The following is a 14,135-nucleotide window of genomic DNA, read 5'->3' as shown; positions in this document are numbered from 1 at the left end:
ACTCTCATTAGTCTTGAGAAAATTGGTTCAGAAAAGCAAACTTTTTCATAGAATCATAGAACACCTTAGGTTGGAAGGGAATTCAAGGATCATCAAAAGCTCCAACCCCCCTGCCACAGGCAGGGCTGCCAACCTCCGTATCTAATATTAGACCAGGCTGTCCAGGGCCCCATCCAACCTGGCCTTGAACATCTCCAGGGACAGAGTATCTACAACCACTCTGGGCAGCCTGCTCCAGCAACTTACCACTCTCATAGTAAAGAGCTTTTTCCCTTATAATAGCCAGTTTTGCAATATTCTGAAATGTTTTCTTACCCTCTATCTCCCACTATTACTGACAGACACAAGGCCTGTTATACAAATTTCTGCTGCATATTTTAGATACCAGAGGTTCTCAAAAGCACCTAAAATGTTATGGATAGCAAAAGGTTTCCTCTTGGAAGCTCCAAGACACAGACAAAAGCTTTATTTAAAGCAGGTTCCCTTGTCTGCCAGGCAACGTAAGCCAGACTTGACTATGAAGCTGCTTCTAATCTAATGAGTGGTACCTGACTTCAGATCTGTCTTCAGATCTGTCCTCTCCAAACTACTGAGAGGAACTGTGACTAAATTCCACTGATTCTCAGCAGGTTGATAATGCTAGGCATAATACAAGATAATCCTGAATGCAGACTTGGAATGCCTCTGCCATTCAAAGGATATGGAGTACTTATCTTTTACCAGAGCACACGTTGTCATCACATGTTGTTGAGGTCTGTAAACAGAACTAACTTGATTGATAGGGTTCATCATGAAATAAGTATTATTCATGGCAGGAAGGGAGAAACTACTTTTAAACTGAAATATTAAAGGCAACTAAATCAAGTGCTGTTATCCTTTATCTGAAATCTTCCTAAAAACACACAGTTCAGAGCTTTCGAGGACAGAACTGAAAGTACCAAATTTGGTAAACTTTTAAAAAACAAAAGTTGATTCCCACTGCAAGCAGAAGTTTCATGCAAACGTAGCCACATCAGTTACAGCAAAATATATTAGGAAAAGCACAGAAGCACTGACACCGTTAAAAGCAATGCATTTTAAGTGACAATACAAATTTGAATTAGTAGTATCTTGAAATGGCTTCTCTGATCTGTCATGTATCTGATCTGCTGCTGTGCTGTTGAGTCGTACCTACCTGCTTCAGGCCGAGTTTGACAAGCAGATATGCGGCCAGATAATGATTCACCTCCAGGGTTAATATATCTCAGGACAATGCGAAATAAGGAGAGGTTTGATTTTTCCACATTCAAAGATATCCTCACTTCGTTCTGAAAAATTGAAGTTAATAAACAAAAACAGCCATAAAGTGCTAAACAGAAGAACAGTTAGAAGCCATGCAAGCACCATACTGATTGCCTACAAGAAAAATGCACATGCAGACAAGTACCTACAAGACTGACAGTGCTGCGTACAACAGATGAAGACAGGTAAGCCTAATGAGAAAATTAATTCACTTACAAGTATAATTAGTGCCAAAATGTTTTCCCTCAGCAACTGAAATCTTTCCTTTAGAGCTTTTTGAACCCAGGTTGACATAGCGGAGGACTAGGTGGAAGAGCTTAGGGGAAGCCACAGTGACAGTCACAACCACCTCTGGCTGGGAAAAATAAAAAGAAAGAGAAAAAGGAGGAAAGGAAAGTATATTATTTGTTACTAGCACCCAGAGAAAGAAAAACCATTTGGCAAAGACAACTCTATAACAGAAAAGGAAGGCTCAGGCAGCTTACAAAAGAATATGGAACTAAACCTCCTGTAAAAACTCTTGTTGACTAATAGCTTACCCAGAAAGATACAGAATAACTTAGCTAGCATGTATGCTGATATTACACCTTGAAACAAGGGCAGTGTTTTACTGGAATTCTCCCTGCCTCTGCATTATGTGACAATGCCTCTGCAACATGTGGCATTAAGGGAATAGACTTTACTTTGAGATCATACACGATGCTCCGCAGCATGCAGACATTTCAGACTGATACTGCAACTTCTTCTAGTCCTCTACCACCACATCACTCAGCATCTTAGATATGTGATACCATGACTGTTTTGCCATGAGGCTGAACTGACATCTCTGGAACTATATGGTCTCATCAACCCTGGTCTGGCATTGAGCTCACAGGAGACCGAATTCACACAGCTCCCATTATTTAGAACAGAGTCAGCAAAGAATTGTTCAAATGCTGCTGGCAGACAAAAAAATAAAAAAAAATAAGAAAATAAAAAAAATGCTTGGTGCATTCTCAAGAGTTTGGTTTCTTTTTTTCATCTTAAATTATAAAGCCCCCATCACAATCCAACTCCCACCATCATAACCCACTCAGCATCCCATTTCAAGACACTTCTGGTATGTCAACCTTCCCACAACTGCGGCTGATTCTCTATCTCCAAAAGCACAGAGGTTTTCCAAATTCTATACCTTTCCAAAGGGAGCATAAATTTTCTCTTCCTGCTAAAACTGTTACAGTGCCAGCTCTGTATGATTCTGATCATCACAGATATCTCCACTTTTTAAATAGCAAAGCAGAAAGCAAAGACAGACATACAATAGATGACAGGGATGCGAGATCTACAAAGGTTAGATGGACAAAATATCAGTAACTGCAGATCAGGAGAGAAAACAAACGCGGGGGAAGGTTTTACAACTGTTGTTTTAAATGGAGAAGAATGACTGTTGAAGGATAAGACAGGCACCGAAGGAACACTTTAAAATAGATAGAAATAAAAAAGAAAAGGTGAAAGAAATAAGCATGCCTCAGAAAGTTTAACAAAAGGGTTCCTAAGCTTTTGTGGAATATCTAGAAGACACAGGTGAAGAAAGAAAACTGACATACATGAGCAATGAGGGAGAAATACACGTCAGTTCTTGGCTTCAAGCAAAAGCAGGAAATGGTGAAAAATTATTCTTTGAACTCTGCCACAGACTTAGGTATTTCTTGGCAGTGCTTTAAAATCTTGTTACAGCTCTCAGCTTCTCAGTCTATAATGAAATACCCATATCAGCAGCATGGATGCAGCATAGCAGCACTGTGTACCATCCACAGGCTATTCACTTCAGAAAAAAAATTAGCTTCACAAAAAGTTTTTACATTAGAATTTTGTGTGACAGATATTGTAATGCTATTGATCTTTCAGAAAATAAATATCAAGAATATTTCAGTAAGACACAGACAAGCTATGCCAAAATTCTGAAAGTCCCTTGAAATGACCAACATACAACTATTTATGCAAGGATCTAACTGTGGAGTGCCTAGATATGGCAATTAGTTATATGACTTGAAATGCTTTATTCAGGGGAGCAAAGTAATGTATGCTACCAGCAAGATTAGAAACTGCTCACTACTTCTTCACAAAATGCCAGATGGACATGAAACACAAAAAGCCTCCAAGTTAGAAAGCAGAAGTTAAGAAATCACAGCTGCTGAGCAGTTGCCTTCATTTGTGAAAGTGAAATAATTCTGAAGAGTCAAAAAAACAAAAAACAAACAAACAAACAAAAAAAAAAAAAAAAAAAAAAAAAAACCAAAACCAACAACTCCAGACACAAAGGAGGTTCTGGAATAAAAGAAAAAGAAAGAATGAAAAAAAGAATAATAGAAAGAAAACCAGTCAGCTTGCACAATGGCTATGTACTCATGCCTGTCTGGAGTGGCCCATCTGTCTTCAGACAGCTTACAGAGGCTGAATACAATTATAACTGAGGACTGAAAAATCTCATCAGCAGAGTACTACACACAGCAGAGTATTACTTCGAGACTACAATGAAAAAACTCCATTTGATGGAATCCATTTGATTCCATCAAATATTGTTCCATATTGCTCAAATCTACTGTTTTAAAGTCCTGGTACACTTGCTTAGCAATTCAGTCCACGAACAGGTCCTCATACAATTAAATTTTGCTGATTTTCTTCTAGCAATGTACTTATTCCCTCTGTTGTTGTTTATTTCTAGACTGTCAAGAGACAAAATGTTGCCAGTGAGAGCTGCTGCTCTCATCTTGTTTTACTGACTCACACATTTTCCTGTTTGCTGTAATGGAAAGGTAAATTCCTCATGAAGTTGGAAAATTTCTCTTCCTTGTCAACACGAGGCACAAGTGTGAAGGCTTTGTCATTGCCTCTGTGATGAAAATCTCATGGATTCAGACTCCTATGGATCTCTGTAATCCAAGTGATTTAGCCAAATGTCAATCTTCTGCTGTTTTGGCTGTCGTCATAATGATACCAATTCCTGCAGTTAATACTTTAAATCTACTAGTTCTTTGGTTTAAACCTACATCAAAATGCATCTCAAGAAGAAAAAAAAACACAACCCCAAACCAACTCTCAAATGACACTGCTAAAGAACACATTTGCACTAGCAACAATCAACTTTAGATAACATGAACAGTTAATAATTGAAACAGTGACAGAGTGCCAAAATGTTCAGATCAGTGAGATCCTGTCCTTTCTTCAGTTTTGCTCATGACCTTGCGCACACAAAGTAGTACAATGGGGGAATACATATCATACATCTATGTTCTCACCCAAAAGCATAGAGTGAAATACCACCTTACTTGTATAGCAGACATCCGGGCATATCCTCTCCAACTGAAGCTAGGAAATTCCTCAGGATCGTAGCCAAACCGAATTTCCTTTCCCTTGACTGTAGTACCATCTTCAATCTCAAACTTCATGTGGTGCAGATCAGGGAAAAAATAGTTTTTCTCGGGTCTTCCAAGAAGAAGGGAGAAAAAAAAAGTTAAATTTTCAAGGAAACTTTAAACTTTTCTTTCCTCTGAATCTTCATGTTTGCTCTCATTGTCAGTTTAGGTATTTCTACCAGTGTAAAATACAAATATAACCACTAATTGAACCTTTAATATTAACTTGGAAGTAAGGATACGTTAAGTAATGCACCTAAACCATGTCACTCAGTAGCTAAAACAAATTCATTCTGAAATGATTTTTCATTTCACCACTATTTAAGCTAACAGTGCCTGATGAATTTATGGCATTTCCTTGTAATTTGTCAGTTGAGTATCACTCTTACTTCCAACATGTTTTGGCAAGAAAACTCCATGCAACCACCATGATAATTTGAAAGAATTACCAATCATTGTGTGGTCTACAACTATAAGAATAAAAAAAATGAAGGGAAATGATTGATCGATCACTGAGGAATCCTGATAGGAGTTAATAAAAATGAATGAAAATTCCCTTATCGGGAGCTTTTACAGCTATACCTTTTTATATAGCTGTTGATAGATACAGATACATTGATATATATGCACTGTGACTGCAAAACTTGCATTGGTTATTTAAGAAAACCAAGTTTAAAAAATCTTAATAAGGCAAAAGAAGAAAACTGTCAGACAAAATGAGTAGCATACAACAATTTACCAGCTTATTTATCAATAAACTTACAACCTTGTGTGAAAAGCTAGCAAAGAACTGATGTGCAGTTTCAAATGAACTATTCTGAAGCATAAGCTGTTTGCTACAGTCAGACTCACTCCTGACAGGCCTTCCCCACAACATGCTCTCTGCACTGGCAGGCACCCAAGGGTTCAGCACACACAGAGCTGATGGATCCTCCGACATCACACTGACAGCCTGCCAGGTAAAGAACAGAAGCCAAATATCTGATAAGAAAAAATGGTAAAATTTACCAGAAAACACACCTCACTTCCTCTAATTAACCACTACTATCAACTCATTTCCTCCTTCCAGAGCCCTTTAGACCCTCCTCAAATCAAATCACCCACAGATAAACTGCAATTATTTCTGGCTTCTCACTTTTAATGCTGTTTTCTTTTTTTCTGCTTGTAACATTAGACCACTATTTTATTTTTAAATCACAAATAAAAAGCCACATTTATTAAATGCTGAACCACAGTTGTGTAGAACAGCCATTCAAATGTTTTGCTAACAAGCAAGAATTTCTGTGTTAAAATCAGGGTGATTGATTATTTAAAAGAACATCTAGCTTACAAAAGGAGAAAGAAGTTCATTTTTCAGAATCTAGTACCACAACATAACAAAATCATACGTGCATATACACATTTTTAACCAATACTGAAAAGCACTGAATGACTTGATGCAGGAGACAGGACTTCTGGCAAGAAGTGAAGGACACCTCTAATAATGAGGCATAGTATATCATACTAAGGAACAAGTACATGCAAGCTAAATATTTGAAAACTGACTTAAAGGTTGAGAGTTCCTAAGCATATTTACAGAATGTTGAGCATCTGTAATCTTACTGAAATCAAAGAGAATTAAAGTACTCCTCAACTTTGTGAAGAAAGATCCTTTTCATTAGATCTTCAGTTTGAAAATTAAACATGGAAGGTTTATTTGATAGATCTGTCTTTGTTTTGTTGGTTTTTTTGGTTGGTTGGTTTTTCTGTGTTTTTTGTTTTGTTTTTTTTTTTCACTTTGCACATATAAAATAATTGCCAAAAGTACATCATGCTTTAAAAATAAATGCATCGTCCTTGGACACTGAAGACAGTGAAAGTGTTTTCAATAAACTGAACAAATCCAAATCCCAGGTGGGGTAAGGAAGGACAGGATCCACTGATGTAGCCCTACAGCGCTAAAGATACATGGCAGAGTGAGTATCCTTCAGGAGAATGACTGCTTCCTTTATATCATTGCTATGCTGTGCTTCAAAACACATTGAGCCTCAGCCTAAAGCAATACACAAACATATCAGAAAAAAATAAAAAAAAAAATATCAGGGTAAGTTTTTAATCCAACAGAAGACTTCAGAAAAGTGCTCAACAGAACAGAGAGCTACCACACTTACAAATAATGCCTACAGGAAAATCAAACATCCCTTGCCCTGTGTTCCGATAAGAGTAAGAGAAGGAATGACCTTCAATTACCTTATCTCTTGTCTTTTACCTATGACACGTATTCTCCTAGGATGAAGTATTTTGAGAGTGTTATGTATCTCATTATACTTTGTACTGAATTTTAACTCCTGACTTCACCGAAACCCTCTCAGAGTGGGAGGTATTGGACTTCAAAATGGATTAATGAGATGAGCTTCATTAATGAGGCTCGAGCACACATGCAGGAATGAATGCCAGGCACAGAGTGTAGGATTGCCCAAATTTACACTGATTTACACTGCGCTGGGCAACCTTCAGCAGCTCCTTGTGCAATCACTCAAATGGCTGTGAGAACAAATCCTCAGACAGGTGTTAGTAAACCAAGGTACTGGGGATGGAGAGACAAAAGATGATGAAGTGAAACAATTTTTCTCAAGTTTGAAAGTCACAAAACTTCTGAGAACTACAGTGGTAACATCTGCCTTGCTCTTTCTCCTTTTGGAAGACGAAGGAAAATTTTCATGTGCGAAATTCTTCCAGCTCAAACTGAGACTTGCACTTCTGTTACAAGCAATAGTACAAAATACAGTGCAAAAGTGATTCAGTAAGTAAATCCACATCTGAAAAAATAACCTATGGAATGCCGAACGCTTCTGTGTTAAATGCAAGTGTGCTACTAGAAACATTCTTTACCTTTGCAGCCAAAATAATTTTTGTTTTCAAGAGCATAATAACCAGCTTCACAGGTGTTACAGAAATCTCCACACACATTAGATTTGCAATAGCAACGTCCAGTTTCCTACAAAGAAAATAATTTAATCGAAAATGTTTCAGCACCTTCTCCAGAACTTCATTCTTTCAATACTTCGCATTCACTGTAATTGTAAAGAATAAAAATTGCTCTAATCTCAACAAAAAAAAGTATTATCTGGACATAACTTTTATTATTCATTAAGTTTAATGAAAAGATGAGAAAATCTCTATGTTTAAGATGATTAAGAATGTTTAGAATTACGATATCAGTAGTCACTTATTGTCATAGCAATTCTACCTTACCATGCGTTACAGTATTTTATCTTTATAGAAATCATTGAATTCATGCCTTTCTTAGAATTTCACTTTACCTGCCGACACTCCCCAACTCCACTTTGTGTTCCACTCACATCGCACAGGCATGCTGCCCAGGTGAAAAAGAAAAAGAAAATCTGCATTTCATTTTTCCAAGATACATAGCAGGAAAACAACAACCACTACCATCCTTAACGTGCAATTTTGAGTCGTAGTGCAACATGGGAGATTTTACTCCAGAAGGTTCAGAACAGCAAATGGATACTGGCACAAGGTGAGAAGAAAAAGCAAAGAAGAATGAAAACTTGTGCGCATGTGCAGTTAACTGATATATTTTAAAGAATTCTAATTGTATCTAATAAAAACAGTCTTGAATTTGGATTTGGAATTGCTTTCTTTCTTAGAAACATTAAGATAATTGAAGCAAAATTGTGTCTTTCACCCCGAGTGGCAGTTCCTATTTTACAGTGCTACTTTGGGACCAGCACAATTTCTCATATGAAATACAGATGAAGAAAATGTTGTGGGAATGAGCTATGCTGACCTAGAGGTTTGGTGAAATCCAGTACTAACTTTGTGACTGAAATCAAAGATGACCAATTACATGAGAAGTCTGGAAAACAAAATCTGAGATGCTTGGACTGTTAAATATTGAAAATGAAAGATGTATGCACAAACTAGGAGATAATAATAAATGAATAAGAACCTGCTTTCTCAAAATAATAAGCCAGATTCTGGTCTCAAGTGTTAAGTACAGAAATGCTGTAAAACTGCAGTAAGACCATAGGAAGCATAAATCATTGCAAGACAGAGAACATTTGCTGTCATACATAATATCCCTTGCTGTCACAAGTAATTAGGTGTCTAAATTAAATAATGTGGAAAAACATGCTCTTAACAAGTTGAAAAAGTCATTGCGTAGCAAAGATGGCTACAGCTAATAAAGATATTTTCAAAAGAATAAAGCACATTTCATTACCCAAAGAAAAACGTCGTGAAGCCATACCTGTACATCCCTCAGGGTTTTCTTCAGCCAGGTTCCAGTACAACGGTTTGCATTTACTGCACGTAGGACCTTCAACATGCTGAAGACATTGACAATAGCCCTAACGACAGAAATGAGTTAAAAGAAATTCATCTGTTTCACAAAAACAGCTTTTACTGTTTTTATTAACAGCAACTCAGGCAGCTTACTGACTTTCACAGAAGCATGGAAACTGAGGCAGATTCAGACTTCTTGGATTTTCTTTCTCATGCTATCAGCACAGGATTGTTTCAGACTGCTTGTTTTTCCATATCTAATTACTATAAATCTCCCAACCAACAGATGCACTTTGCAATACTTTTATGGACTTGTTAGAACTGCTCTAAAGCATTAACTGCTTTGCAAAAACTTTAAAATACAATTTTCCTTAAAAGTAGTCATTAATTTTCATGTCTTTTTTCCTCCTTTATTGCTCTCTTTTTCTTAGGAGGGCAGAGTAGAAAAGACAGCAGTAATGTGAACCAATTCAAATTAAAAACGTTAATATTACCAGTAATTTTTTCAAATTATAGTAATGGCATACTAATAGCGGATATGAGGTCCAATTCTTTCTGTAGAATTGATTTAGGCACATTTTTATTTCTCTCCATCATATTTTCTCATATTCTCCATTCATAAATAATTGAAAAAATAATTATTAAGAGCTAAATCATATTTTTCTGAGGCAACAACAACACTTCTTACTCCTATATGCATCTGTTCTCACGGACAAGCAGAGGCAAATACCACTGAATTCTGTTTTTCATACCTCCTTCTTTCTATCCTTTTCTGTAAAGGAGTCACGGATGTCTCTCAGCAGTATTATCTGCTCAGATATATCAATATTGTTTCCAGGGTGTAACTATCTTACATATGGTTAACTTAAAGAAAATGTGGAAAATGCACACAAACGTGTACATGAACCTAACTCTTCCATCTGCCAGTCTTCATCTCAACCCATATGTATGGGTTATAAGAGATTCTGATCCTGACTGTGATTTCTGATAGCATGCTACTAATAACCATCACAGTATTGAAAATGATAATAGCAGAATATCAGCAGTTACTAGGAATAATTTTTTCAAGAATAATTTGGTGCTAAAATGCTCTATATCAACCCAGAATCAGACATGCACAGGCACGAACGCATATCTGCATGTATATATTATGATATAATATATATATATTCTAGAACACCAAGTACATAAACAGTATGCATATTCCACATTTAAAATATATAAAAAGAACAACCACCATCACCCTCAGGAGGGAAGTGCATTGATACGATCAAAGAGCAAAACACAAAGGTCATTTCCACTCTCACTCTACAAATAAGTCTGTGTAATTCTTCCGCAGTCGAAAATTATGCTTCAGGCACTTAGGCAATGAAGTGAATGTGGCCAGCAAAGACCTAGACTGTACATGAACTGTTAACAGATACTGCTCTTTGCAGCAACAGAATACTTACAGAATGAGAATCAATGCTGCCTGAAGGGTTACATTCACTGTTGACTCCTTTATGAAATTTAAAAAACAAACAAAACATTAAAAGATCTTTTGAAAAACAGCTGTGAAATACTGTAATGGAAAAGTACAATATAACATTTGCAACTTTCAAAGGGCTCCTTAATCCAGTCACCCTGTAGTGACTTAAATACTTTAAGACCAACAGAAGCCTTTTATAATGGTTATTCAAACATTTACTTAGCCTAGTTTAGACTGTTTCAGTATGCAATGCAGTCACTTGGAAAAATATAGCATCAACCTACAACTGAGAGATATTTTCTTAGAATAACATAGAGAATGATGAATGAATTCATCTAATGTGCACACCTTGTGACTCCCTGTGGGGCCCTCCCTTCCCACACTCCAGCCAGTTTCTACAAAATTCCACAAAGCAGAATGTCCAGGAGAATCCCACAGTAAAAATGGGGGGAGATATGAGTTAAATGGAGGATTTTCCATCTCAAGCATTACCTTCACAGTAGGGGAAACTGTGGGCTGCAGAAATGCACCTGTCACACTGTCTCCCTGTAACGCCCGTTTGACACTCACATTGCCCCATCGTTGGCTCACATATGCTGTGCTGGGAACCACGAGGAGAACACTGACAAGCTACAATATAAAACAGTGTCAAAAATATTGGTAGTGTCCATCTTGTACATACCAAGCAATAACTTTCAAAAACTCTATTACAGTAGAGGTTTTGAATACTTCATAGAGAGTTCTTCATTGTTATTTGAAATTAGTAATTCACAGGGTTCTCAGCTCTGCTGGTAGAAGTTGGAGATGGTCTGTTCCATCCTGACACTGTTTTCATCTTATTGACAGGAATAAGTATAATTGATATGACAGAAAAAAGGAATGCCAGCAAAAGGGACCTGGACAGGCTTGAAAAGTGCGCCCACATGAACTGAGTGAGGTTCAAGAAGGCCAAGTGTAAGGTGCTGCAATTGGGTTAGGGCAATCACAGATTGTGCACAGATCCTGAGAACTCATTGAGAGTAGTCCTTCCAAGGAGAACTGAGAGGTCCCAGTGAACAAAAAGCAGGGTATGAGCTGACAGTGTGCGCCTGCAGCTTAGAAGGCCAACAATATCCTGGGCTGCATCAAAAGAGAAGTGGCCAGCAGGGTGAAGGAGGTGATTGTCCCCTTCTGCTGTGCCCTCGTAAAGCCCTGTCTGGAGTATTGTGTCCAGGCGTGGGGCACCCAAAACAAGGAAGACATGGAGCTGTTGAATCAGGTCCAGAAGAGGGCCTTGAAGAAGATTAGAGGGCTGGAGCATCTCTCCTATGAGGACAGGCTGAGGGAGCTGCAGGGCTTGTTCAGCTTAGAGAAGAGAAGGCTCCACAGACGACTCACTGTAGCCTTCCAGTATTAAATGTAGCTTATAAACAGGAGGGAAATATACTTTTTACATGATCTGATAGTGATAAAACAAGGGAGAATGGTTTTAAACAAAAAGAGTGAGATTTAGCTTAGATGTTAAGGTGATTTTTTTTAAACAGAAAGGGTAGTGAGGCATTGGAACAGACTGCCAAGAGATGCTGCAGGTGCTGCATCCCTGGAGGCGCTCAAGCCCAGGGCAAGGGTGTTAAAACTGGATGGTCTTTAATGTTCCTTCCAACCCAAGTAATTCTATGGTATCTGGAACTATAATCTCTTTCCCACCATCTTTGTTCCATCTAGGTTTTGACTTTGTTTTCTCAATCTTCCTACAGTTATGGAAAGAACAGAGCAAAATCTTTCCTGAAATCTAGACCTGCACTTAAAAAAGAATGGCAAAACACAGAATATAGGTGCTCGTTACATTTCTACATCTGAGGGGTGAGGAGACCTAAAGCAAACTTTAAAATAAACCGTGTAACAATCTTACTGTTTCAAGCACCTATATAACACACATATGGTAATAAGGCCACAAAAATAAACAATACTACTGTAGCTCAGGAAACAAGTTTTTGCTCTGACACAATCTGAGGCTGAAATGAAATGAAATTACTATTTCAGTAATAGGCCTACCTCCTAAAAAGGAATAATAAACCTGTAGGATTATTTTTTTATTATTTTAAAATTATTGTGATTATCCACATAATTCATTAATTAATATGTTGCTCCTTTAGTATCTACACTTTTCACTTCTAGGAAAGAAGAGTCCTATTCAGAATGTTTAGGTAGATTGTTGTTTTAAACGCGGCATCTGCAGGTTTCATTGTGCCTGTTGTAAAAACACACATGGTCTGGGCCTGATCAATTAATACGCTTAGGCAAAAGAAAAATAATGATATTGTGGAAAATTTTCAGGGTCAAGCCTTTCTAGATTAGTATTTATGGCACAGTTTTATCACTTGTCAAGAGCATATACTAATGCAATTAGAAGTTTACAGGACGATGTATCAAATATTAGAAGGCCAAACCAGTTGCAATGAAACTTATACTCTTGAAATGTAATGAGTCAGAACACCCATTAAAGCCTAAGCTTTAGATTCTTTAGATTTCACGTTTTAAAAAAGAGATACAAATGCACCAAGGCCAAACACTTCTGTGCTTATATTAATCCAACTAGTACAGATAACAGGAACAGCAATATGCACCAGGGAGGTCTACCAGAGTGCTTGCCTGCCTGGAAACTGGCTGGATCTTCAACAGTGTTCCTGTTGTCAGCTTTGAAAAGGAGGAAACTATCATGCTTACATAGGTTGTTTTATATTGAATATATTCGAGAAAAAAATGACTTCCTTCTGTACTGTATGGTAATGAGACAGCAACCCCTCAGCAGAAAAGGAAAGGCTGTTACTCACGCAAGCAGCTGGGATAGCTGTAGTAACCTGGAGCACACTGGTCACATCTAAATCCAGCATAGTTAGTATGACACTGACACTGCCCTCTAAGATCACATGTATTGTCCAGTGAGCCAGTAGAGTCACAATTGCATTCTGCACAGAGGAAAAAAAGAATAGCTAAATAACCCGAGGGATGCATCTCTAAGTAAGTAGTTATTTTAAAATAGAATTTGCCAAAAAAAAAGTCACCTTCAAATGTCAAATAATCATGGGGAATCCAGACAAAACAGTTTCACCAAATATAAATATCTTGAAATAAATGTTTATAATATAATTGCCTGCTCGAACACTGATAATCATGTTCTTTCTGAAACTTTATGGTATACAGTTTTTAGATCTGTTCTTATTCCTTACAAAATATCTGTGTAAGGAACAGAAATGCATCTTAAAATTGAAAGAAAAGGCACATGACAGAAGTACTCAACATTTTAAAAAAATAATCTCTGACAAAAAGCAACTACAAGGCTAAACTAGGTCTGATGCCTGAGAATAACCTTACTAGTATGATGCAGCAGGCACGCTGTAAGACTTAACTAGCTGGATGGGTACTTCCCTTGCATTTATCAGTTTTAGGCTAATAGTTCTATCATAGATAAGACCTGTTATTTTATTGAAATGATGCTGGAATTTACACAAGTGAACATTTTAAGGTACATGAATGGGAGCCCATCTGGGAATCCCAGTTGCTAAGGTCTGCAGTTAATCACTTGTATTATACAGCTAACAGAAATGACTGTCTGACAGAAATACAAAACAAACACTGCTCAAGTACTATCTTTCTGTTCCATGTTCACATTCCCAGTTTCCCCTTTCAGTTCCTCCTTTACTGCAGCCAAGGATATTAGGCTT

At 37.4% G+C, this 14,135-nt stretch overlaps 1 protein-coding gene across 1 annotated transcript in view; it reads right to left on the bottom strand.

The window, feature by feature from the left end:
• The window catches only part of LAMA3 (laminin subunit alpha 3), a 112,747-nt gene that overhangs the window by 60,881 nt on the left and 37,731 nt on the right, over positions 1 to 14,135 (bottom strand). The window contains exons 15-23 of the mRNA XM_042869575.1: positions 13,245 to 13,379; positions 10,924 to 11,061; positions 10,415 to 10,461; positions 8,929 to 9,028; positions 7,979 to 8,031; positions 7,548 to 7,653; positions 5,529 to 5,628; positions 4,590 to 4,746; positions 1,175 to 1,307 (exon numbers count right to left, since the gene is read on the bottom strand). Coding sequence (XP_042725509.1) covers positions 1,175 to 1,307; positions 4,590 to 4,746; positions 5,529 to 5,628; positions 7,548 to 7,653; positions 7,979 to 8,031; positions 8,929 to 9,028; positions 10,415 to 10,461; positions 10,924 to 11,061; positions 13,245 to 13,379 — 969 coding nt within the window. The remainder of the gene's footprint in view (positions 1 to 1,174; positions 1,308 to 4,589; positions 4,747 to 5,528; positions 5,629 to 7,547; positions 7,654 to 7,978; positions 8,032 to 8,928; positions 9,029 to 10,414; positions 10,462 to 10,923; positions 11,062 to 13,244; positions 13,380 to 14,135) is intronic.

This window comes from Lagopus leucura, unplaced genomic scaffold, assembly GCF_019238085.1.
Source record: "Lagopus leucura isolate 7727_CA_CO unplaced genomic scaffold, USGS_WTPT01 Super-Scaffold_100002, whole genome shotgun sequence".
NCBI lineage: Eukaryota > Metazoa > Chordata > Aves > Galliformes > Phasianidae > Lagopus > Lagopus leucura.
This window is presented reverse-complemented; position numbering and strand designations above follow the sequence as displayed.